The 25,862-nt window shown below is 38.7% G+C and overlaps 2 protein-coding genes across 3 annotated transcripts; both read left to right on the top strand.

The window, feature by feature from the left end:
• Window positions 1-2,194: 2,194 nt before the first annotated feature.
• On the top strand, window positions 2,195-12,608 carry depdc4 (DEP domain containing 4). 2 transcript variants are annotated; one of them, XM_038738379.1, is made up of 11 exons: window positions 2,195-2,304; window positions 2,600-2,794; window positions 3,134-3,218; window positions 7,560-7,983; window positions 8,630-8,781; window positions 8,921-9,116; window positions 9,277-9,527; window positions 9,895-10,037; window positions 10,332-10,457; window positions 10,755-10,833; window positions 11,130-12,608. In XM_038738379.1, exons 4-11 carry the CDS (start codon window positions 7,715-7,717, stop codon window positions 11,327-11,329), a joined length of 1,416 nt encoding a protein of 471 aa, XP_038594307.1. In that variant the 5' UTR covers window positions 2,195-2,304; window positions 2,600-2,794; window positions 3,134-3,218; window positions 7,560-7,714; the 3' UTR covers window positions 11,330-12,608. The 2 variants fall into 2 exon arrangements, with proteins under 2 accessions (XP_038594307.1, XP_038594306.1); XM_038738378.1 differs by lacking the exons at window positions 2,195-2,304; window positions 2,600-2,794; window positions 3,134-3,218 and adding an exon at window positions 6,423-6,548.
• A 591-nt stretch (window positions 12,609-13,199) lies between these two features.
• Window positions 13,200-25,831, top strand: scyl2 (SCY1 like pseudokinase 2). The gene is given in 19 exon segments (XM_038738377.1): window positions 13,200-13,363; window positions 14,992-15,188; window positions 15,331-15,488; window positions 15,881-16,025; window positions 17,592-17,741; window positions 17,864-18,085; window positions 18,720-18,836; window positions 18,929-19,054; window positions 19,477-19,653; window positions 20,175-20,297; window positions 21,067-21,180; window positions 21,385-21,517; window positions 21,638-21,756; window positions 21,936-22,036; window positions 22,298-22,367; window positions 22,507-22,584; window positions 22,689-22,811; window positions 22,890-23,311; window positions 23,313-25,831. Coding segments are annotated over 18 exon segments (2,772 nt in total). The 5' UTR covers window positions 13,200-13,363; window positions 14,992-15,011; the 3' UTR covers window positions 23,530-25,831.
• Window positions 25,832-25,862: the final 31 nt, after the last annotated feature.

Below are 25,862 nucleotides of genomic sequence, written 5' to 3'. Positions count from 1 at the left end.
TATCAGGGGTAGCGTATTCTAATATTGATTTTTTTTTTATTTGATGTTACTGACGATCAGCCAGCCGCGTTCCTGTTATGCTAATTCTGGCTAACGTAACGTATCACCAGTGGCTGAAACCTTTCCAGACAGTCGTCAACACTTATGATTTTTCATCTGAGGCTGCTCCTTGTTACATGCGCTTTGGTCTGGTAAGTGAAAAAGTTCTGTTTTCAGGCGAAGTAATGTTAACAGAAAAGTTAACGTTACTTGAAGTTAGCTGGCTAACACAATGAGGAAACGTTCAAGTTCACTTTGCACTGAACTGCTGTAACCTAGTTAACGTTACTTTAGTCCTATAACATTACTGTGGAGACAGTCAAGCTCTGCCTTCATATAAGTTAACAAGCGGTTTCTGAACGCAGTGTTTTGTAGTAAGATGTATGGTTCCTCAAAAACTAAAAACATAATGTGTGGAACAAATATAGAGAGCCTAGTTTCACTGATATAGGTTAAATATGAAATGAAAACCCCTCCAGTTGGGAGACTTTCAAGTCAGATCAGTTGGAACTGTGTAATTATTATGATAAGTATTTAATATGTCTATATTTAACTTTATATCTGTTATCTGTTTTAATAGGTCTGTCCTCTCAAGTGTACCTGAGCGCTGAGTTTCCTCAAGCTTCAAAGACATTTCGGTAAGATGTATCCTGAAATAGTGTTGATGCATGGCTGAATGTTTCATTTTATCAGCGGTGAACCTAATAAACCCCTCAGCCCTTCAATTGGAGAAACAAGTTGCCTCATCTGAAGTGGCTGTAATATGTATTTGTAAAGGAATATTTTTCCACTGTGGTAATGAAAGTTGGTGAGGAATGTTCAGTTTTTATTTAAATTTAATATTATTATTTGTTAATTTTGGCAGATGTAGTTTGTGGTCTGGTGAACTGTATTACGTTATAAACAGCTGACTCTCTATTATTTAGCATGGCCTCACTGATATAAATGGGATAGACAAAATATCAGAAACACTAGTCCATGTGATCCAAAACAATCATACAGCTGCAACAAAAACTGAACAGTAACATTTTTATGAAGGGAGGATTTATTGCAGAAATGTTGGATTAGACTGCACTAAATTTAGCTGGATGTACCAAATAAACTGGTAGCTAAGATTTGTGCTGCTGAAGGAATTTCATCTTGCCCATAATCACCAAAAGCAGCTCTAACATTGGTGAGTCATAAATTATAAAATATTGTATTATTTAAGAAAATCGGCATTTGACGATGCTCTTGTTGACTGGGCTAATGGGAAATCTTTATATTGTTTGTTATATTTGCTCTCGTAGGATCAAACCGAGTACTGAGTGGCACTACAGCTATCCAAGGCACGTTATCAATTTGCATATTTTTCCATCCCTTGCTGGCTTGCTATTCAGACATACTGAGGATATAAAAAATACTACATTGCTAGAACTGGAGTCATCAACATTTCACAGTGGATGACATTTTAACATGAAAGATGATATTTTAGCCCTGACTTGAGATGTAGGGGGGATTTTGTACTGTTTTAGAAAAGTGCATAATATAATATATTTATAATGAATATGTATATTTAGCAATTTAAAATTCTCATAGATTTCTTTCAGAAATGATTGGCAGTGGTCAAAAGCCGAGAAAACTGTAGATCTAGCATTAAGTGTAAACAGTTTTCACTATAGGCTCTGTTAAAGGCTGTTATAAACTTATGATGAGATGGTTGAATGACTCCTTTATGGTTCTTAAACTATTTAGTACCTGACTGAAATTCTGTCTCAACCCTGTTCAGACCAAAAATGGCACTGTTGAGGAAAAACAAAAGGATCTGTGTTGGTGTGGGAATGTTGCTTCAGATAGAAGCTAACTGATGAAATATTATACAATTAGTCTAGTTTAAAATATATTTGATTGGCTAACTCAATTCTTAGCCACTTAATCTTTCATTTTGATGCAGCAAAACCTAAGCTAGGTTAAAGAAATTTGCAGTGGTCCATGTCCATTTCTCAGGTAAAAACTATATTCTTTTTGCTCAGCCAGCCATCTTGCTTAAAACAAGTAATTGATGCATTATGTTTTTCTATCAAGTCCTAAATTGGAAGCCATTAATCTGCAAACTTTTATGTGTTTGCAGGTGTTTGCTGAGTTCATCGCTTTATAAATGTTGAACCTATGCAATCAATTCTACTGCGAGCTTGAGAGAAACACACCACAACTGATTGCCCTGTACAGGCAGAAGGCTAAGAGAGCAGAGGCCCTGCAGAGATCCTCAGGATTTATGACCTTCAGGTGAGTTTAAGATTACCTTTACCGTAGCAATAATGTTGATCACATAATGGTCAGTCAATACAGATTGGGACTTCTGTACTACAATAGTGAAATTTGATTATTATATTTCAATTGTCATTTCTCATTAGCATTTATTTTTGTAAGTTTTCCAGTACATGATCACTTTAAAAGCCATTTACAAGCTTATTTTTAAATTCTTGGGCTGCCCTGAACACATAACCCAAGACAGAAAATCCTCAATTTTGCTCAAATTTTCTGTGCTGAGCATGACTTTATTTTTCTATCCGTCCAACAGACCAACTCCATCCATGATCGGTACTGACAGTTGCAAAGTGATGTACTATAGGCCTTCTCCACAATCAGCTCACCTGCGGTTCTTACCACAGAATGGTGGGAGAAAAAGTTCAAAACGCGAGCTGTGTTTTTTGGGCAGTAAAACATGCAGGGTGATGCAAGCTGGTGTGTGTGCAGCGTTGCGCGGGACAGAACTGTAAGTGCTTGTACGAATCTCCACATCCCAAAATTTAAAACTGAATACCAACCCAATGAAGGAATAGTCGAATATTTGGGTCCAGCCTTACCGCACTGGCTTCCAAATCTCTTCTATTGTCCTGTTTAAGGTTATAGTTGGCTTCTATTTCTCACCCATTGTTTAATTCACTGTGTTTTTTTTTAATTTGACTTCTCTCTTAGTAGTTGCAGCTGGATGGATTTGTTGTTATTGCTGTCAATATTATTATTTTAGAATTACATTGTTAGAATTGTTACACTTTATGGCTTGATGTGCTATAAAATATTTGTATAATAATAATTTTGATTGTCAATCTAGGAACAACACGAGGTACACCATCCGACCCTCCGAGGCCTCCCAGTGAACCTGCTAGTGGATGACTGACGTCTTCAAAACCTGCAATGTAAGTACTCAGTGTACTCACAGAAATGTCAGTATCAACGACAAGTAATAGTAACCAACTCGAATACCTCTTCCAGCAACTGACAGTTTTAAAGAAATGAAAGGATAGGTTTGTGTTTTTTTTTGTTTGTTTTTTTTAATTCTATCATAAAACAATGCTAAAATATGATGTGTACAGTGAAAAGCATGTGCCCACTAATGAGGACAATAGGTCTAATTTGAGCAGAATGAAGTCTATGGTGCTTGAATCTCAAAACCTAAATTCCCCATATGTGGACAAAGGATATTTGGAGGCTAAGTTTAGTTGAAGATAAATGGCTAGCTAAAGGCTTAAGCAGTCTAGTTAAAAAATTAAATGAATATTGTTAGGTCATTGTGTAGGTTTACTGTTGGAAGGAAGTATCCCACTGCTGCACCTCAGCAAGTAAACACCAACCAGACATTGCTGACACTCCTCACTGTGGTCACTGACACTGACGCTCCTGGTGCTGTCCGCTTCAGCCAAAGTAAAAGGTGGCTGTGGATAGATTTGTCTGTTTCTCTGGGGGTGGTGATGGGACAGTGGATAAGACACATGACTTTGGTGTGAGAGACCTCCAGATTATAGGAGCTACTCTGATAACAGCACCTGTCAGGTAGACGTCCTGCAGGGTTTCCGCGGGATCTAAAAAAGTCAAATTTCAAAATTTAAGGCCTTTTAAAAGTCTTAAATTTGCTGAAGTTTGTGTTCTAGGTCTTAAATAATAATATTAAATGGGTATTTATTTTCCAATGCTCATTGAAATGCCCCCGCAGCGCTCAAGAATGTTTTCTCCACCCACGGTGGATCTTTCTGTTGCTAGTCCGAATCGGTCCAAATGTAATTCGCTTACGACTACAAAGATAAAAGGGCAGCTTTGGTGTTATTGCCGCAAGTCTCTTTTGGATTGTACCACAGACATAAAACGGATTTATTCTTCAGCTATGGAGAAGTGCAACCTTATCTTGGTTGGAAAAACAGATCTTAGGTGCTCTAGCAATGTATTTGAAGCCTACTATCGCTGCTTAATGAATAAGCGCCGCTATTAATATTTCCCACGATCATTAATGATTTTCAGTAAACTACAGTAACACTCAACGCATGGCTTTCTCTCTTTCCTCGTTCTTCAAAGGACAAGCGAATGTGAGAGAGCAGTAGAAAGTGTTGGTGAAAGTGACAGCAGAGGATAACATCAGCATTATGTTGTCAGGTTACAGCTCTGTCCTGTACATCTCGATAGTTAAATTAAAAAGAAAGGACGGTGTTGACCACAGAGGAGCTGAGGTTAGAAATGTTAAAGCAAATTAGGGATGCAAACTAACTGTAGTCCTTTTAAGCTAATGAGGAGATTATTCTTTTGGATTTTGATGTACAAATGAAATGCTTGTAATAATACAGAAGGGAGGTGGTTCTCATGTTGCCTATTATTTATGTTAATTTCTACAAATGTATAACGCAGTAAATTAAGACACAAAAGGCAAACATGAATAATCCTTTCTGTATGTATGATTCTGAGGTCATGAGTTTTCCTGCCATTATAAGTTGGTGAGGTTCAAAACAGCTTGGTGTTGCACAATGAATGTAAAATCATCCCAGATCTAATGGCTTAGAATTCAACGCCAGTAGACTTATTTAGCAAGTTTAGCTTTTGGAGTATAGTTAATTCCAAATCTGCTCTAGATTTTCCTTCTTATTCACAGATGTGGTAATAACAATGTTCCAAAATTATGTGGAATCCACAATTTTTTATTGTTGAATGTGTGTTGAATATAAACTCCTCTTAGGAATTTCACCATTCAATGTGAATTTATCTGAGAATATTCTTAAATAAGGAAATCTCTTCAGTGATTGGTCCTTGGCTACATTGTCATCCAAAATCCTGTGTGGCACAGCGAAGTGTCGTAAATCAGCACTAAGACTGACACTTAAGATTTAGTCCTACACTTCACTCAAATTAGGATTATGATGCTTGATAACTAACCTTTAAGTGCAGCTTTGAGCCAAGAATTTTTTTACTCTTAAGTCAGTTCGTAGCAGTGTTTTTATGAGTAATTCTGAGAAGCTTAATAAATACAGGCCCAGATCTCCTCGGTTGAGTTTCATTAAACAATCCTGTGGAAGTCATTATGAGTCTCAGAGAACTCCTTCAGCACACACCTGACTCATGCTACTTCTCATAACAATGACACCTCAGATAACCTAGTGACAGATCACAGTGGCCACTTTTCTTTTACTGTGCCCCTTACAAAATACAAACTTGTAATTGTGCTTGTACCTTTTACCTTGTACCTATAATAACTAACAAAAGTTATAATCTACAATAAATCAACAATAAACCGTTGAAATATGAAATTATTGCTGACATGTAAAACTACACAAACAACCACAGAATCCAAGCTTACTACCACTGCAGACTTTCTTAGAAATATCACAATTGACTGCAGTATGACGCCTTAAGCAAACAAACTAAACCCACAGTATGTAGATTTTTAATGAAAGTGAACATCTTTCAAATTATGGCATACAATTTTGTTTGTAGAATAATTAGACAATTCAGTTGAAGTTGCTGAAGTCTATGTGGTGCCTTGAGACTAGTTTTGTTAGTGTCCCAGACTGAAACATAATTTGGCAATTTCTCTTTTTGTTAGAGTACTGTTTGTTGCACAATTTGTTAAGAACATGAAAAGCTTGGTACCCTCTGTGGTTTTATAAGTTACAAGTTTTGTAACCTGCAAACCACAACACTTTTTATGTGTGTGTGTGTATGTATGTATATATATATATAATATAAAACTAACTATATATAAAACTTGTAACTTAAATGTATGTATGTATGTGTATATATATATATATATATATATATAATATGGAGATTGTTAGTTACACAAAATTTTACAACTGGGTCAACAGGGCTTAATGAAAGTCATGAGCAAACATCCAGATGGTTTATGTGTGGCAGATGGAGTCAATGCAGCATAATATTTTTATATACAGTCTATGAGCATAACGTCCTGCAGGACAGACAGAAAATATATGTAATATCGTTCTTTGTTGTGTACTTTTTACATTTTATGCATGTTTTTATTTAAAAACTATAAACAATATGTCGAAAAATCTATTTATAGCACATTAGAAACCGCTGGCAGCGCGCGTTTTTGCCTGTAGAGGGCAGCAGCGCGCTGTGTATCGGTTACATTTTGAAGAAGAAGATGTTGACGTCACAGTGAGAGCTCATGATGGCGGTTGATTTGACTCCTCGGTTCAGAAGGTTGAACAGCCAAACGAGAAGTTTTCGTGAAAATATACAACATGGTAAGATCTGAATGTCAACGCTAAATAAGTTTCAAGTTAACGTTAGCTAATCTCCCCTTTATATAAATACAGATAAAGCAAATTGTGTAAATAAAGGCTAAGCCACTGGAGGCGAGCATAGCAATCGTATTGTGAGCTGTTGATTAACGTTAACTTCTAACGTAACGTTAACATTATTTTGGTTAAAATGTTTTATAGACCAGTTTGAGGGACATTGACATCCAATTTGCGCCCCTAACCTTACTTATGGTTTACAGAATTGGTGGAGGATGTATTCAGAATCTTGACTTAAAGAAAAGTAGCGATACCACACTGTAAAAACTAACGTTAAAAGTCCTGCATTGAAAACGTTTAAACAGATGCGCAACCTTAGGAATATAATAATGAGATTGTTGCATCGATGTGCAAACAGCATTTTACTTTTTGTAGTTGGTCGTTGTTGACGTAATTAGAACTACATTACGTATATAGCTGTTGTAGTTTAATCAGTAACAACGCATCAGTATTATAGACTCATGGTTTGGAGGTGAACTCATAATTTGTAAATTAACTATGAACTGTTGCTGTCAGATAAATGTTGATTAGAAGTAGGGCTGGGCAATAAAACAATGATAATTATCGCAATATAATATTCCTTATTAACAATATAACAAATGTTCAAAATATCTTCAAATATTTGAATTCATTTGAATCACAAACAAATTAGCACTTAATACTTTTATTAAAATATTTATTTTGTTGAGGAAAAGGGACTGAAAAAAGATTTATTAATTAAAGTGTTCACATTCTGACCATAAAGAAACAGCTTAGACTTAAAATCACTGTTTTCACTGTCACAAGTTGTTAGAGGGCTTATTTTTCACATCCAGTATTTGTGCATCATGTTCACCCTTTAATTTTAGACAGAAGAAGTGCATTAGTAAATTGTATAAATACTCTTTACTAGTTGGAAATCATAACATTTTATCTCTGTGATTCAACCAATTTTGACCCCTTTTCCTCTCCTTATAGTTTTCTCAGGGCCTTTTGGTGCTACCCAGCTGTGGCACAACATCATCCAGGCCCTGCAAACGCAGGTAGAGGTGCGCCGCTGTAGAAGACATCTACGTGTTCATGCTGAATGTTTCACGGGCTCAGATGCTGTGGATGCCGTCCTCAGTTATTTGATGCAGAATGTGGTGTTTTGCACAAGTGAAATGTCACGTCTCAAAGCTGCTCGACTCTGCCAGGCTCTGATGGAGGCCAAGGTGTTTGAACCGGTGGGTACAAAGCTGTTTCGCAGAGATAAAGAAGTGACCTTTGAGGACAGCAGCTGCAGCCTTTACCGTTTCCTGGAATATAAAGGGTTACCCAATTCTGCCATGAGGGAGTGCAACAATGACTCAGAAAACATGCAACCAGAGGAACTGGAGCTAAAGAGGAAGAAGAGCTCCAGGTTGGTTTTTACTGATTGTATTTAGTATAGAAGCCTTTCTGCAAAATAAAGTAACACTGCATTGAAACTAAATGTTCATAAACACTGCAGACATGGGAGATTCATAAATATATATCATATTATTGGCATATAGCCTTAGATATTTCCTAAACAGGGGGACTGGCCCCCATGGGGTGGCACAGAGCCACTGCAGGGGTGTGTGGATCGTGCTGATGTGAATCATTTATTTTATTTCATTTGTATTCAAATTTTATTTGTTTCTCCCCTTCAATATTGTTGATGATTCATAAGACTTATTTATTATCAGTTTACTTGTGGTGGGGGGGCATGACAGATAAAGTTTGAGAACCAGTGCTCTAGATAACATCATTGACATCTCCTCTCAATTTTCTTGTGTCTTTCATGGTGTCTTTGCCAGGTCTTAAAAAAGACAGCATTACTGTTATTCAGTATATTTAATAATTATAATAATTTCTAAAGTTAAACCCACCCCTCATTAAATACTAGATTAAACATTGCTTGTAAACGCTAATGGTAATAGCCAAAATAGTATGTGCATGTTTATATCAAGGTTTTTAGTAAAAATATTCTCTTTCACAACATTGCACTGTTTTATTAATCACTATAATGCTACCTGTTTCTGGAGGATGAAGGAACTGAGGACGATCTCTAATCCCCTTGCTGTTGGACCATCGGACAGGAGGGTTGAGAGGCTGCTGAAGACCATCAACCTGCGACCAACCTTGTCTCCAGCTCTGAACACAACCCCCACTACCTCCACCTTTCTGTCCAAAGCTGGTAAGACTAATCTGTCAGTATTTGCCACAATGGTAGGTGCTCTATACAAGGGAACAACAATCCATGACAGTTTATGGTGGACAAATATTTTTCTCTCAAATATTTTTTTCCTCTTTCTACTAATTTCTGCCCTTACTAGTGGTGGATGATGTTTGGAAGCAGCAGACACTTCTGCAGTTGCTGCAGATAGTAGAGTTGCCCATGCTGGACTGCATCCTGACCTCTCCTGCCAGGGTTCAGCTCCAGACCTGCAGAGCTCCTCTGGCCACCCAGGACCTGGTTATCTCTAACACATGCCTGGAGAGAGAGCTGCCCGACACCCTTAATCTGCCTCAGTCAGTGCTCCGATTAGTACTTTCAAGCTTTTTTGGCCAGTGGACAAAAACTTACAGAGATAAGATATCAACACCTGTTTGTTCATATATTCTACCTCAGTTACCTACAGTGACAGTAAAAAAAATAGATTATGTTCTTTTAATCACCCTTTGTTCATAGGTTGGATGGGTGGCTGTCAGCAGCAGCAGACTGCTTGGAGCTCTTTCCCGACCAGCTGATTGTGGTTGCAGGTCAACAGCTCAGCCAACAAGGTGGCGATGCCTTTTCAGAAGGTGACCCAGCAGAGCAGATGGCAAGCCAAAAGAGACTGCTCTTTGACACCATTGCCAAGTACTACAGTGGACAGGAGAAAGCTCCACTTCTCTCAGGACGCTATCTGGACATACATGCTGCAATTCTGAATTTGCTGGGTGAGATTTGAGAAGGTTTACAGTTATTTTTTGGTTTATGTTTGCAAATTGTGGAGAGAGATTTGACAACCCTTCTGGTGTAGTTGACATCAGATGACAAGTATGTGTACAAATAAAGCAATACATGGTAGTTCCTTTGCAATCTGTGATTAATTTTCTTGTACAGTTTTGTCATAAAGGTCAGTACATTTAACCTCTTCATGAAGCTCCTAATCATTTTCCCGCCTCCTGTCTTGAACACATTTTTAACAGTATTTGTTAATATTAGGAGCCAATGCAACGGATTTTCATTCGGATAATGCACTGAATTGTGTATAGTTTTTTCAATGACAAATAAAGTCTTTAAGTCTAAGTTGTTTCTTTCCAGATGGAGGGAAGGTGCCAGATGCCATCAAAGCATCTCAGTTGTGTTTTCGACTGCTAGAGACGAGCGTGAGAGATGAACTCAGGAGACTACTGGCCTTTATGGCAACAGCAGCTCACCCAGATGCTTGCCGTCTTCAGAAACAGGTAGCTTGCCTCCTTCACCAAACCACACTGTCAGATCTAGCTTTTTTTATGCACACTTGTAGTGTATCATAATGAGAAATACAATATATTGAAAATAATAGAAGCAAAATTGTAGTTGTATCATACACAACACTGTTTTAAACCAGCTTGGGTGTTTATAGTCCATCTTGCATATTACTCAACTGCAATTTTTATATTCAAGTGTAGCTTTACTTTATAGTTTTACTTCCAAGGTTGGATGTGCCAGTGTGTTTGAATCTATCGTTGACTTTCTGGTGTGATTTTACTTTTCAGATTGATAACAAGGCCTTGGTCTGCCGCACTTTTCAGAGAGCAGTTGTCCAAAATCATGAACTGAACCGATCCCAAAGTGAAACCCTGGTGCTGTTTCTCATGAACAATTGCTCTGAGCTTTTCAAGGTACACGTTAATGTTTTATTTTTATATATCACCAACATGCTATTTTGAAGACAGCAGAAATGCTTCACATCACCTGAACGCCTTAATAGAAAATTGATAGAAAATTGAACAGAATCAAGATTTATTAAGCTATTTTTTCAAAATAGCAATATATCACATTTATAAAGTTCTACTTTATGTTCACTTCACTGTATCTTACTCATATATGTACTGTAGACCTACAAACACCTGTTTAATTCTAAAATAAAGTTTGGATTCAAACATTTTTTTAATTTCTTCTTCTTGTAATGAATGCAGACTCCTACATCCCTTATTGAAGCTGTGAGGAGAACATTGAGGACAATGCAGCAGGGAAAAGACCCTGACTCAATTGCCAGTAAGTCAGATATAACTACAACTAAGATTCACACTCTGACATTACGCCATCTCATGAATAAACCCTTCAGACTTTGTATGTATGTAACTGTACATAGAAAGACAACAATGTCAGTTTAAGTCCCTAAACTGTTGCAGTACATCCTGGTAATCAATTCAGACCCAAAACTATCTCCTATTAGACTGCTTTATGAAGGACCACATGGTGGGACCAAATCGTAATCACTTGTTCCTTGACCAATGTGCATTAATGCTCCAATCAACAACGAATGTCCTCTTCCCCACCGTGTGTCGCAGCGTTCACCTTCTGCCAGCAGATGACGCCACAGGAGTATGAGGACCAGCGAGAGGCTACCACCCTGGAGAGCCTCAAACAGCTACTTCGTGACATTTCCTCCAGCAAAACCATACCTGTCAAGGAGAAGAGGAGGCTGCTCAAAGAGTTTGAAAAACATCACCCCGTGGTCTTCCTCCAGCATTTCTCCAGCACCTTCTGAAACGTACAACTGAAGGGGGTAGGGTTAGGTGGTTTGACTTCCTAGGTGCACTTCACGAAGCCTGTTTGTGGTACGGCACTTACACTGAAGAATGATAATAATTTAATGTACACCCCTGAGTCTAAGTAAACATCTTTATAAATTTGGATACTTTAAAAACATCTCTAAAAACTATCTTATCCCACTAATGTCTAGGTGTAGAGAGGGATTGACACCTTACAGTAGGTGACTATAGCATGGCTGTGGCTTCCCCAAGTTACTTTAAGTCATAAGAGGCCTTCAGTAGTTGTTTTTCTTTCTGTCCTGTAGCACTGGATGCATTATCTGTCTGATAAACATTTAAAGAAGCATTTTGAGATATAAGTCTGTTCAACCTATAGGCTTAAATAGAGTTGTGAATGGTTTTGCACTAGTTTATAAACGATGACATATTAGCTCAACAATAATATCAGGTGCCTAAACTGTAGTAATTTTTTTAAATTTTACATTAGTTGATTTTATATTGTAAAGATGAATAATGTTCAAAGAGGGCATTTTCTTTTCTATGGTAGATTGTTCTGGCAATACTGCAGAATACATTATATGTAAAGTATAAAAACTTAAAAGGGAATACTGGACAAAAAACACGAGTTTTAACAATCTGTTCAACCTGCTGTTTTGAGGCTGCAATTACCCAACAGCTTGTGGACTAACTGATATACTTCTTGCAGATGTGGACGCTGTATTTGGAGAAAGCTAATGGAAAATGGACAATGCAACACTAATGTAGCTGAATAAGGTTTAACACTGTAATGCGTTTTTGTTAAGAGATGAATACAGAGATGAAGATTTTACTAATTGAAACTAATATGAAATGAAAACAAAGGGTACAATAATGTACAAGGATATCCTCAGGTTAATATAATATTTTTTATTTTAGGGGTTTTAACATGCTTTTAGTGCCATCATCTTGGTCAAATGTCTTATAATTGTAACTTTTTAGGATTTGACTAAAGGTGGCCATTATGCATTTTGATGGATGCATAATAAATACTGATGGAATAATATTTTAGGCTACTAATTTAATTTTTTGGTTAAGCATGACGTCTCAGCTGGGTTTTATTCTTTTAATTCATGAAGTCATACAAAAGTAATTTACAAATGTCATTTCAGTCAGCAACTTTTGCTCTTTACATATACTGAAATCATGTTATAATGCACTTTATGATGCTGAGACATGCTTTATTTTCTGTTGGGATAATGAATTGAATAAAAGTTGAATTAATGTTCTCTCAAAAAAGACTTTGCTGTAATTGTTTGTATGCGTATTTACTAGTCGAGTCCATGGACGTTGAGTTGTCCTTGATGTGTTTGTAATGTGTTTCCAAACATTAGATAATTAAAGAGATATTTCTTCCAGACATTAGAAGTTACCTTAATGGTAACAAAAAATTGGTGATTTTCCCCCCTCCATATTGCATTAAATTATGTGACCCATTAGAGTTCTGTTTCTGAAGTATTATTGGATTCCAATATTTGGTTAATAACCATCAAATGTTTTCACCTCAACAGAGTACTGTGTGTGTGTGCGTGTGTGTGTATATATGTGTGTGTGTGTATATATGTGTGTATATATAGATATATATCTATCTATATATACATATCTATATATAGATATATATATAGCTTAATTATTAAAATGATTTGGTGTACTATCTGTTCTTTGTACAAAAATCTGCGTTGTCTGTTGTACTATGGAGAATTTAGAGTTTGTGTGTATTGTGAATCAAGAAATTTGATGCACAGTTTATTTGTACAGAGAGAGACTGCAAAAATAGTCAGTTAAAACGGTCAGATGACGTTGATGCACCTGACTCAGTAACAAACCCGGAAGTAAGATAGGGTTCGTTCACCAGCGTACTAAGCAAGCCACCTCATTTCGTATGCTACTGGAAGACATGGGGGCCGTTGTGTTTCACTGCCATAACTGACAGCGGTACAGTTGAGACTCTACTTATAATAAGAAATAAAACGGAGAGCCCTTTTCATATCAAGGTAAGACGCTGGAGGGTTTCAGGTCGACCGTTTTGGATTCAAACAAACAACAGTAACGTCACTGTCTACTTGCGCATTGTTGCCTTGTTCGCTTGGGTAGGTCATGTTAGCTACCGTGATGTGTTCGAGTAAAAAAAAAACACGTAATTTCTTGCTACGCTGATGTCAGCCTTCTAAAGCTACGTAGGTGGATAAGGGGTTAAATATAGGTTTGGGAAGAGCTGTTAACTGCTACCATTGGTGTCTCAGTGCTGTGCTAGTTTTGATGTGTGCGTAACTTACAGGCTTAACAAGTCGATTAACTCAGCTAATATCAAGCTATTTTCCAATCATCCATGACAGTCACGCTACGCTTGAACATAACATTTAATGCTTCAACACAACCCTAAAGCTATTGTTTAACCTCACAATCATAATCGGGTTATGATAGCAAGCTGGTGTTAATAAACTACCTGCTATCCTTATGGCTAACTAGCTAGCTAACATTGTGCTAGTACGGCTCTGTGCAGGTAAATGTCCACAACGCTGCTCTCAGTTCACCTTCGTTTGTTTGGCCACCAGCTAGCTAATGCATATTGTTGACAAATATCAGTTCGTGTAAAGTAAATTGACTGCCAGTATTGGTGGCCATAGATTTGTATCAGGTATATATTTATTCCTTTGGCATGCATTTAATTTCCTTAACTTTTAAATGATGTGCAGTGATAAATATGCCGCAGTGTTGACACTTATGTCAGTAGTCCACGTCTTCAGATGAAGCTGTATTGTTTTGGATTAGGCTTTAGTAGATATGGCTTAGAAAATGAGGGACTGAAGAGGACCATAAGAGGAAATACTGACATAAACATTGACAACTCTGACAGTATCAGATGGAGCCATGCTCTTTGATAGATGTCATATTTCTGGCTGTTCACATAGTGTTACAGCAGTTTGCAATGGCTAAGCATACATAAGTGACTGATTTTGAGGGAGGTGCTGTGTAAAACTGTATATAAAATATAGATTAAGAGTCAGTGTCCTTTGATCCATTTAAATACTGATGAGTAACATTTTTATGTGGGTATCTGCAAGGAATTAATTATGCAAACTGTACTATGTGCATCTCAATTTATGGGCAAAAGCTTATATGATCTTGATTCAGTGAAAAAAAACATGTAGGTACTAGAAGCCTACTTAAAAATGTGTTTGCATATAGAAATAATTTGGCTGTATTACCATCAGCCACAATCTTTTGTCTGACTTCCTGTTGCCTAACATGCTGTGAAGTCACCCTGAAGTATTTTGAAAGGGAGCCTTAATGTGATGTAGCTTAGTTTGCTCTGAGTCATTTTATATTTCTGGGGACAGATTGGGCTGTTATGGTGCTTATTCTCCTCAGTGAACACAGGCAGGTCGCTGGGAACTTTGATGTGCAGATTTTCAAGCAGGTGCATTAGACCGTATGTCTAATGGATTGTTGAAGGCTTTTGCTTAGCTAGAACGGGTAACGCTACCTCTGTCAGTGATTGCCAGGACTATTGCTGTTTTGACATTTGAATGACTGGTCTATTCCTCTTAGTTAAAAACTGTACTTTTCTTTAACTGTTTACCTGTCCTGGGCGAACTGTCATCCACTTCTCACCCGTCAGCTGCCAGGTCAGGCCTGAACATGGAGTCTATGCTCAACAAGCTCAAAAGCACTGTCACTAAGGTGACAGCGGATGTCACCAGTGCTGTTATGGGCAATCCGGTGACACGGGAGTTTGAGGTTGGACGACATATTGCCAGTGGGGGACCAGGCATGTGCTGGAGGATCTACAATGGCACCAAAAAGTCCACCAAACAGGTGTGTATGTCTGTCTGTTTAAAATCGATGCCCGGACCAGGATAGATAAGTGACAACTGAGGACTTTCCACACCAGGAGTAGCAATGGACTTAAAGCTAATTTCAGGTGTTGCTAATTGTTGTTTGTCTTTGACCCTTTCAGGAAGTGGCTGTGTTTGTGTTTGATAAGAAGATGATTGATAAGTATCAGAAATTCGAGAAGGACCAGATCATCGATTCTCTGAAAAGAGGGGTACAACAGCTGACCAGACTGCGCCACCCCCGTCTCCTGACTGTGCAGCATCCTCTGGAAGAGTCACGGTGATTAACACACACACACACACACACACACACAAACAGCTATATCAAGGAAACTCAAAGAGGGGCTTGACATTGGAGGGAAAAACTGCATTTGTCTGCCTGTGCATATGTGAGCAAAAGCTTGTCATGATCAAAAGACTCTGTAGAGTATTCCCTGAATAATGTATGGCTCCTGAAGGCAAAATAAGGTTACGGCTATCTTGTGCTTACTTTCTTTTTACCACTCTATCTTTCTTTAACGTTCACCTAGAGCAGCTCCAAATTCAAAACACTTCTGTCTCTGTCTTTGCCTTTTTCATGTTGTTAAATGTCTCTGTCTGTTCAGGAATAACCTTCTTGTTATAACTTATGTTTCAAACAATACTAATGTTATTTGTGTATGTGGCCCTCAGAGACTGCTTGGCGTTCTGTACAGAGCCGGTGTTTGCCAGTCTGGCCAATGTGCTGGGCCAGTGGGAAAACCTGCCCAGCCCCATGCCCACTGACATCAAGGAGTACAAACTCTATGATGTGGAGACCAAGTATGGCTTGCTACAGGTGAGAGTGCAGACTGGTTAGCTTGGTTGATGTAGGACTGTAAATAAGGATTGTATTCTTTTATCTATTAGTCGCCAATTCTTTTCTCATGACACTGTATCAGAGTACAGGCTGACATTTTAAAAAGCCTTATTTTGTCTGACCAACAGCCCAAAACCCCAAAAGATTCAATTTATTATCATAGGATACTAAGAAGCAAAAATTCATATTTGCTGGATTTGCTGGAACCAATGAATTAAACAAGGGGTGGGCAATTTGACGATTTTAGATTGATATCTTGATGTCGCAATCTACTTTTCAGGTGAATCGTAGAGATTGCAGTATTTAATGTCCTCCTAAATCTGTTTCCAAACTTAATATAACCTCATTGCTTAGCGGATCCGCGCAATGTTAACAAACCAGTAGTGTTGTAGCCAACTACATGGAGATTCTGATTAGACAAATAACTTTACAGGGCTCTTCCTTGGGTGATGTATTGTAAACAATGCAGTTGAGTTGTGAGTGCTTGAAAAGTGTTATTTTGTGATCATGTTCTCTCTTTTGCTTCTCAAATTAGATTCTTAATCACCGTTTTGAAACCTGTGTAGTATTAATGTTGCAAATGGAGAAATTCATAGTCTATTTTAAGTCTGGCTATATCCTACTGGGCATTTCAAAATCGAGGAAAAAGGATCGCAATTTATATCTTGATTGTAACATGGTGAAAAGGTTTTTGGGCCAGATCGCCCACCCCTAATCAAAGCATTATCCAAATTGTTGCTGATGAAATTTCTGTCGATGAACTTATTTGCGGCTCTAGGTTTGTGTGTCAGGAACTTTAAGATGACCTTTTAGCAAAGGACCATCAATTAAAGTTAGACAAAAAGATACTTTATTTTTGTCACACCTTGTCAGACACTTTAAAGCACATACTTTCAGTAAAGATAAAAAAAAATGTGGAAAAACTTTTTTTTACCTTGTAGATCAACATCCTCTATACACATTATGTATGACACAGTAATTACACTGATGCTCACTGACTCACTTGTCAGAAGTATAATGAATGAGAACTTGCCTGTTTATTATTGTGAGCAGATTAAATCTTAGTTGTCTAGCAGGTTTTAGCACTATGTAGTCTACATCTGACACATGTCAGACACATTCATATTGTATGCTGTTTCTTCTCACAGCCAGTTGAACCAGCTAAATTCCACGCCTCACCTTTCAGTGTTATGTGGTTGCTGCAACATGCCGCAGTGACAATTAACTTGATATCAGGCCTCCAACTTTTTTTTGGTCTTCATTTCCGTTATCTTGCCTTTTACTGAAAGGAGATCATAAATGGGTGATATGACTAAATAAATGCCTGAAAAGTCTACCATAGCGACTGTTTACTAATCCTGTAGTTATTAGCCAAGTGTCTAAATGTAAATTAAATCCATGGCATTACGTGTGATATACTGTGTGTCGACCCATTCACTGTGACTTATCTTTGAGTCAGACTGTTTGCAACACATTGCAAAAATCAAACAAACTGTTGCGTTTGTTTGTCTTGCTTTATTTTCTGACATTTTTCTATCTCTTCAGATCTCGGAGGGTTTGTCCTTTCTCCACAGTGGGGTGAAAATGGTCCATGGCAACTTGTGTCTTGAGAACATTATCCTCAACAAGAGTGGAGCCTGGAAGATCATGGGCTTTGACTTCAGCATCTCCTCTGCCAACCCCTCAGATGCTGAGGTGGGAGACTTTTGCGCCTTTTTAGTACATTCTGCCAGGCAGGGCTTCAACATGCTCTTCCAAAATAATGTCTAGCAGTATTGTCGCATCTTTATGTTCTCACATTCTCTCATCCTCCTCAGCCTAAGTACACATGTAAAGAGTGGGAGCCCAACCTCCCTCCACTCTGCCTCCCCAACCCTGAGTACCTAGCCCCTGAGTACATCCTGTCTGTCAGCTGTGACTCCGCCTCCGATATGTACTCGCTGGGCGTGGTCATGCATGCGGTCTTCAATGAGGGCAAACCTGTTTTCCAAGTCAACAAGCATGACATTTTTAAGAGCTTCAGCAGGCAGCTGGACCAGGTGAGTGGAGGTGTGTGCCAAATGTGGGAGCATGACGATTGACTGGACAGACTCAGAGGATCATTAATCCTTCATAAAACTCACAGTTGTACATTGTAAGCACTTTTAAAAAGCCACTTGAACTTGGGATGGGCATTTGTTTTTCTTAGAGACATGCTGCTGCAATACAGGGCCATGCAGCGTGTGGACATTATTTTCATCCCACATGCTTATTTTTTCCTTTTCTCATGCTCATCTCTCTGGCAGCTGCTGTTGTCTGCTCAGTCATTGTCCAGCTCTTAGAGCAAGCGGATGTGTTGGGAAGATTTGATTTGAGTGATAAAATGGAAAAATTTTCAAAATAATCCTGATTATTGAAATTTGACACACTCCAGGATCCGCTGCTCCAAGCTAATGTGGAGGCTGTTCAGGGAGTCTTTGTACATGCATTCAAACTGTTGTGAGGGTTGACTTCAGACAGGCAATATGTAGGAAATGTGTTCAGAATCAATCTTTGAAATGTATTCTTAAAAATAAAGTCATGCAGCAGATAACAGCTACAGTACAAATAAAAAATTGTGTTACTATTACCAATCAAACACTAATTTTACTCTTTTCTGATCTGTTCCATTCTTTCTATGTTGTTCAATTGTAGTTGAGCAGCATGAGTCCAGCACTGCTGAACAAGATCCCAGAAGAGGTGCGGGAGCATGTGAAAATGCTGCTCAGCATCACACCCAATGTCCGACCGGATGCAGACCAGATGACTAAGGTTTGCATTCTTACAACATGCGTGAAAAGAATAGCATATATTTGTAGTGTAATGTCTCCTGACTTTTCTTTGTGTTTTTGTTTAAAATTCAGATTCCATTTTTTGACGACGTGGGTGCTGTGACCCTGCAGTACTTTGACTCCCTCTTCCAGAGGGACAATCTACAGAAGTCCCAGTTCTACAAGGGCCTCCCCAAAGTCCTGCCCAAGCTACCAAAGGTAATTGTTGTAAACTTTGTATAGGAAACGTGGTCTATATTTTAGGTACAGAGGATGAGCTAAGCGGAAACGAGCAGCAGATATTTTCCATATTTGTTTACTGTGCAGTAAGCAACAGCAAGTTTTGGTATATGTGATAGTCCGGGTTTGTTGTCATGTTACTGTCCTTTCAGTGCTCCCGTATCTATTAGAAGACATGTTATCACATGCTCTCTGTTTAATTGCTTCTTGGAAATTGTCTTTTCATTTGGTTTCTGTTATATTTGTTTCTGTTTTGTATTCCTTTGTCTTGGTACTTTTATATTTTCCATTTTGTTAAAAGTGCTCTCTTATAAACTCATTACAAACATACAGTATCACAGTTTGAAGTCTTACTCATTTTCATGGCTTCATGGGAACCTTTCTGTTTTTCTTTGTCTCAGAGAGTGGTGGTGTATCGAATCTTGCCGGCACTGACCTCTGAGTTTGTCAACCCGGACATGGTTCCTTTCGTGCTTCCCAACGTGCTGCTGATTGCCGAGGAGTGCACCAAGGAGGAGTATGTTCGCCTCATCTTGCCTGACCTCACGCCTGTTTTCAAGCAGCAAGAGCCTGTTCAGGTAGACACACGCAGAACACAGCAGCTTATGCACATGTCTGAAACAAAGTTTGTTGTTCAAGTGTTCAACATTATAGTTAGTCTAAGCAAGCCATGCACTTAAGTAATGACATCAGTCAGGTAATGTGCTCTGTCTTTTTTAAACTCAGAAAAGTGTGATTTTCCTCTTTAAACTTTTGCATGATGTTTCCTCCTTTTTGGCATTTGTGTTTGAGACTTGAAAGTGAGATTAATCCGTTAAATATAACCGACTAAAGAGCATGCTCTTGTCTTTCTTTGTATTTTTCTTTCCATGCGTCTTCAGGCTAGTAATATGGTGAGTGGTCTCTGCTGTGAATATGCTCCGGTCACATTAGCTAGTTTGTGCGTTTTGCTGTCTGTAGTACTAAAAGCTAAACCAAAGCCACTGAAAGCACTGTGTCTTTTTAATTCTCACTTAACAATTTGCTCATCTGCAGAAAGTTGTGCATAATAATTCTCTTGCTTTTGACTCTTTCCTAACTGGGTCCATGTGCTGTGCAGATCCTGCTGATATTCCTGCAGAAGATGGACCTACTGCTGACCAAGACTCCAGCGGAGGACATTAAGAACAGCGTGCTGCCTATGGTCTACAGAGCTCTGGAAGCCCCTTCTGTACAGATCCAGGTACAGAGGGGATGGGGGTGGGGCTGCTTAGTATTTGAGGTAGAGCCCGACCGATACAGGATTTTTAAGACGAGTACTTTGAACAAGTACAAAGTACAGCTGATTATGTTAGCTGAGTGCTGTGTTTTGGTGTTCCAACACATGTGTTGTCAACAAGGAACAAACTATGCAACAACAACACTTATAACAAGATTGAAGGGTCCATCTTACCCTCCTTTTTTTGAAGATGTCATTTATTGGCTGCTACAAACTGATTTATCTGCAATTGGCTCATGTCGGCCAATAATATCAGCACGACGATTTATTGGTTGGGCTCCAATTTGAGATACTGTTGGGATTAATTTAACATAATCAGCTGTAAACCTTAGAAACCAGCAGATAAATTAAAGGTGGTGGCAATATTACCTAGCAGTGATCAGCATCATCAAATAGGGCATGACTAAAGGAGATATTGTATTCGTGATTTTTTTATTTTTATTTAAAAAGCCAGCATCAAAAATATTTTTAGGCGTGTTTGAGATTTCCAGTTGCTTTATTGCTGAAGACAACATCTGTTAGAAGTATAAACACAATGAAAACAGTTGGTCGATTTTTACATAATTGTTGTCTACTTTTAGCATCCCCCTTGGAAACCTTGGACCTTTATTTTCCCCACCCGCTGTACTCCCCGTTCTTTTTTTCAGTGCTACCTTGAGAGCACAGTAAGAATGAATGCACTTGGCATCATCAAAATGTCAGATTTCAAAACGTCTTATCTGTGGCCGAGCAGGAGCTGTGTCTGAACATTATCCCGACGTTTGCCAACCTGATCGACTACCCGTCCATGAAGAACTCTCTCATCCCTCGAATCAAATCAGCCTGCCTACAGACCTCCTCACTTGCTGTGAGTCTAATGTTTTTGCTCTCAGCGTGCCTATGCATACATACATTTTTTTTTCCTCTAGTTAATACCTTAAGTGTCTCTGCTTTTGCCGTTCTCTAACACTTATTCTTAACTTTCATCACTGTCCACTACCAACTGAAAAGTCTGAATTTGTCTTTTAAATTATGAAACTTGTGTCTGTATCTTGCTTTTTTTACTGTTTAGGTACGAGTGAACTCTTTGGTGTGTCTGGGGAAGATTTTGGAATATCTAGACAAGTGGTTTGTCATTGATGAGATCCTGCCCTTCCTACAACAGATCCCCTCCAGAGAACCCGCCGTACTCATGGGCATCCTAGGTAAAGAAACTGGAAACACTCCACTTTTTACAACAGCTTTTTTTTAAAGCTAATTGACGTAGAGCAACCTCTTGGTTTGCTCAATGTTTGGTTATTTGACTTCCCCACTGCTCACTTTAGGAATCTATAAGTGCACCTTCAGCCACAAGAAGTTGGGCATCCCCAAAGAGAACCTCGCCACCAAGAGCTTGCCCCACCTTGTCTCTCTTAGTATAGACAGCAACCTCAACCTTAACCAGGTACTGCAACAAACACGCACAAACACATACCTTTTAAATTTAATTTACCTGCAAATTAGACATCTTTATTTTGCTGTTAACACCTTTTGCATATTTCTGCTGAATTCTATTTAATGTGATATTTTTTTGTTCCCTCTTTTCCAATAATATCTGATTATCTGATATATTCCACGTTTCAGTTTAACTCGTTCATGGTGGTTATACGGGACATGCTGAGTCGCATGGAGGCTGAACATAAGACCAAGTTGGAGCAGCTGCACGTCATGCAGGAGCAGCAGAGGTGTCTGTCATACTTTTAAATCACCCTGAACTACAGCCTCATTTATATTCTCTCTGATTAAATATAAAATGGTTAAACATATTAATGAGGATTTTATACCCTATAACATCTAGGGGTAATTGGATCTGTCTTAAAAAGCAATTAGCAGTTGATACCGACTACATAAATATGATAATGATATGACTAACCAGCATTGTATAAAAGCCTCTATTCGCATTCCTGCTCCATTCTTATTATGTTCATTGTTGTCTCTTCTAACAGGAGTATTAACATCTCTAACCCAGGGAACCAATCAGAGGAGACCAAGAGTACACCTAGCACCTCCAACCAGGTGAGAAGTTGATTCCATGACAAATTAACAGATCAGAGGACATGGATATACTTACTGTCTGTGCAAAAAATATTTTAAAGTTTATTAAGTCATTAAAAGCCTGGAGCCTGCAGTGATTGCAGTCTTTTCTTCTTTTCAGATTGATGATATCTTTGGTAGCACAGGGGTTAATGGAAAAGAGAATGGATCTGCAGCAACAGCCACACAGCCTAATAGAGTATGGAAACAATGACATACTTCATTTACAGAAATCTTCCCCTTTTGTCCATTTAGCATGCAGTCCAATTTGTTCATGGTCTCTCTTCCTTTGCACCTCCCTAGATGTCTCTGACTCTAGAGGAGAAACAGCGATTGGCTAAGGAGCAGGAGCAAGCAGCCAAACTAAGAAACCAGCAGCCATTAGCACCACAGACTATCAAATCAGCCACCTCCACCAACACAAAGGTAACGTCTGCCAACGTCTATGCACACAAAAACACTTCTGGTTTCTGATGATAATTCTTACCCCATTTTATGTTGCAGACTAAGGATCTGACAAGCAGCCTTCTCAACAACATGACATCTCTGAACAGCCTGTCCTTGGCCAACACAGCACGACCAGTCCCAGTGCAAGGCACCACCATTGCCGCCTTCCCCTCCCCCAGTCCCATGGTGGGCTCAATGGGTGCCCCAGTCTCCAACGGCTTCAACCCACCCATGGGCTTTCAGACAGGCGGTATGAGTATGGGTATGGGCATGCGCCCCACAGGCCCCGGCCTCTACGGCGGCATGGCCACCACCACCAGCACCCCAAACTTTGGAGCCCTCACTCAAAATCAAGGACCCATTGGGCAGACAAATAAAGCCCCTGACATGTCAGCCTTGGACAGTCTTTTTACACCTAACCAGCCCAAAGTTACCCTCAACCAAATGGGTCCAAAGGCTACACCCTGGCACCAACACCCCATGGCTCAACCAGTTTGGTTCAGCCCAGAACGCTCAGACTCAGATGCACAGTGCGCCAGTAGGTATGGGAGGAGTGTCCAGCGGGTTTGGGATGCAAGCAAACCCTTTTTTCAGCCCACAGAACTTTTCTCAACCTGCTGCTTCCCCTAGCCTGAACCAAAGTGGAATTAAACATAGTGCATCTGTCAACAATGATCTAAAAGACTTATTTGGCTAAATGTAAAATGAAAAAAAGATGCAAGGTTAAGTATATTCTTTTAATACCTTTGAACAAAATAGCCTTGAATTCCCACTGAAAAAGACACTGATTGAATGTTAAGATTTAAAATCCTTTCAAGGGTGTTGCTGTCTGTTAAAAAAAAACAAAAAAACATTCAACTTGGTTTAAACTCTGACTCTCGCTCACATTCAGCTGTCAAATTAACCTGCACCTGAATTCCATTTCTACTTGCCCAGAGGGACAAAAGGTTTGGGTGGGAACTACTTCTTCTATGCTGTGTTCTTTAAATGCTGGGGGTTTCCTACTGTTTTGTACTTACTACATTCTTGGGGAGTCCAAATATCATGGGTTGAGATCAATCCCAGCTCAGTTTATTCAGGAAGGTTTTGTGTTCATATCATGAATGATTGAATGGATGGAGTTGATTTCACATCCTGAACAAGTCGCAATCGCCTCCCCACTTAAAATTGTCAGGAAAAGATGGGAAAAAGTGGCTTCCATCCTTCACATCTGCTCAGTTTCAGGCTTCTGTACCTTTTATTGCTTCTCCGGAATATTGTAGGATATGCTGCATTTCTAAAGTGATCAGAGAGTTGGCTTGAAAACAAATGCTGCATAGACGAAAATGTCTGAGCCCAGTAGGTGGTAGCTTGAAGTGTAGCACTGACAAGCCTTCAGTCACTGATCTGCATCCAGGAGGCTTCTCCGTGGACGCAATCTGAAAGAGGATGTAGAAAATTGACAGCCCCACAGTTGCTGTTTAGACTGGGTAAACCAAGTATACCCACTGCAGTCCGTCTCCATGGTAACTGTTTCTCTGCAGTACCAGAAACATTCATTTTGTGGACACAAATTAGACAAATGACCCAGTCTGGTCTTTACTTTTTCCCCTTTTGGTCTCATTCGTTTATCAAATCTACTTAATTTGACATCTAAGCAAACATGTTGAAAAGGGAAGAATTAATTTTGTCTGATCAAAGATTCACCTCTTAAAGTAACAAAAAACTTGGCAGAATGAATGACTTATCTGTGTCTGATGATAGTGGAGTAGGATGTATGGTGTAGCTCTTAAAGCAGTGTCCTTTTAGCAAGATGTTAATGCTAAAGGCAGTGAACAAGGACAATATGCACTGCTTAGGCTAATGTGCCTTAGATGGGTACATGTGTAAAACTAGACAGACAGCACTCATCTGTTACTTAAGTATTAATATTTTCCCTTTTAATCAGCTGTCTGGCTTTTGCTTCTCAAATTACTTGCTTTGTTGCATGTTATTGAAATTGACCACAAAAGATCTCGTTAGATTTTTTTTTTTCTAGCATCTTTTCTAATAATGATTCCGAATTACATCAGTGACCAATGACATTTTATTTCACACATGCAGCTGGATTTGCTCTAAGGTTTTTAAGGAGCTCAAAAATCCTCCTGTGCACCATTTTTGTTCGTCAATTTGTACAATAAAGATTTCCACTATATTTTGATTTCAGCACTTTTCATCTGGATATGTGCTGGTGACATAATATTATGAAGTGTAAATATATAGTTATTTAAAAATGGATTGCTCTGTGAGGGCCTTGGCATTTTAATGTCCTTGTAATAATGGTTAAGAGGCCTTAGATGAGTCGTGTGCAATAATCCTTATTTGGTTGTTAAGGGTGCTTATCGATTGGCTCAAGCTGCCGTTGATGTGTCCTTAACTTCATCTTTACTGACCTAGGATAATTACATGGGTCTGTCAGATTTTTTTAAACCACTTATCATTTATCCGTACTGATTCTAAATCTTACATTTATGAAAGAGAATCACACCATTGTAGGTTTTTTAGATGCACCTTGGTCACACTGTATTTCTGCTGGCAATGATTGTTGTTAACATGCTGAAGTGTAATGTGTTTTTTTTTGGGTTAACTTGTTTTTGTATAATGCCACCTATACAAGGTGAGCTCTCTCCAGCTGCATGGCAGTGTTACTCGCTAGTGAATTTGACTCAAGAGATTCAGGTCATTTCCCTATTTTTGTCCTACAAGACTACAAATGTGTCCGCAATTTTAGCTTTTTCATCTGTAGATTGACATACAGTATGTGGCAGTTTTGATTTCATCATAAAGTGGAAGTGATCTGTGAAGTGTGTCACATCCTGGCAGAACCCCAAAGCAGAAAACAAAGCTTTTTCTTCTAGAAGATTATTTGTATACCACAACTGTCATATGTGTAGTGTGGCCCTTGTTTTATGTGTTAAGGTGCTGGTTTCTGAGGTGGTTTAATGAAAATCTGTACATATAAAGGAAAGTACACAATCTAATATTCTCAAAGGGTGTTTGTCTTTTGTGTGA

This window comes from Micropterus salmoides, unplaced genomic scaffold (genome assembly GCF_014851395.1).
Source record: "Micropterus salmoides isolate LMB-PRFRI ecotype aquatic unplaced genomic scaffold, ASM1485139v1 Ms_hic_scaffold_23, whole genome shotgun sequence".
Classification (NCBI taxonomy): Eukaryota; Metazoa; Chordata; class Actinopteri; order Centrarchiformes; family Centrarchidae; genus Micropterus; species Micropterus salmoides.
Note: the sequence above shows the minus strand (reverse complement) of the source record. Positions and strands in the feature narration are given on the sequence as shown.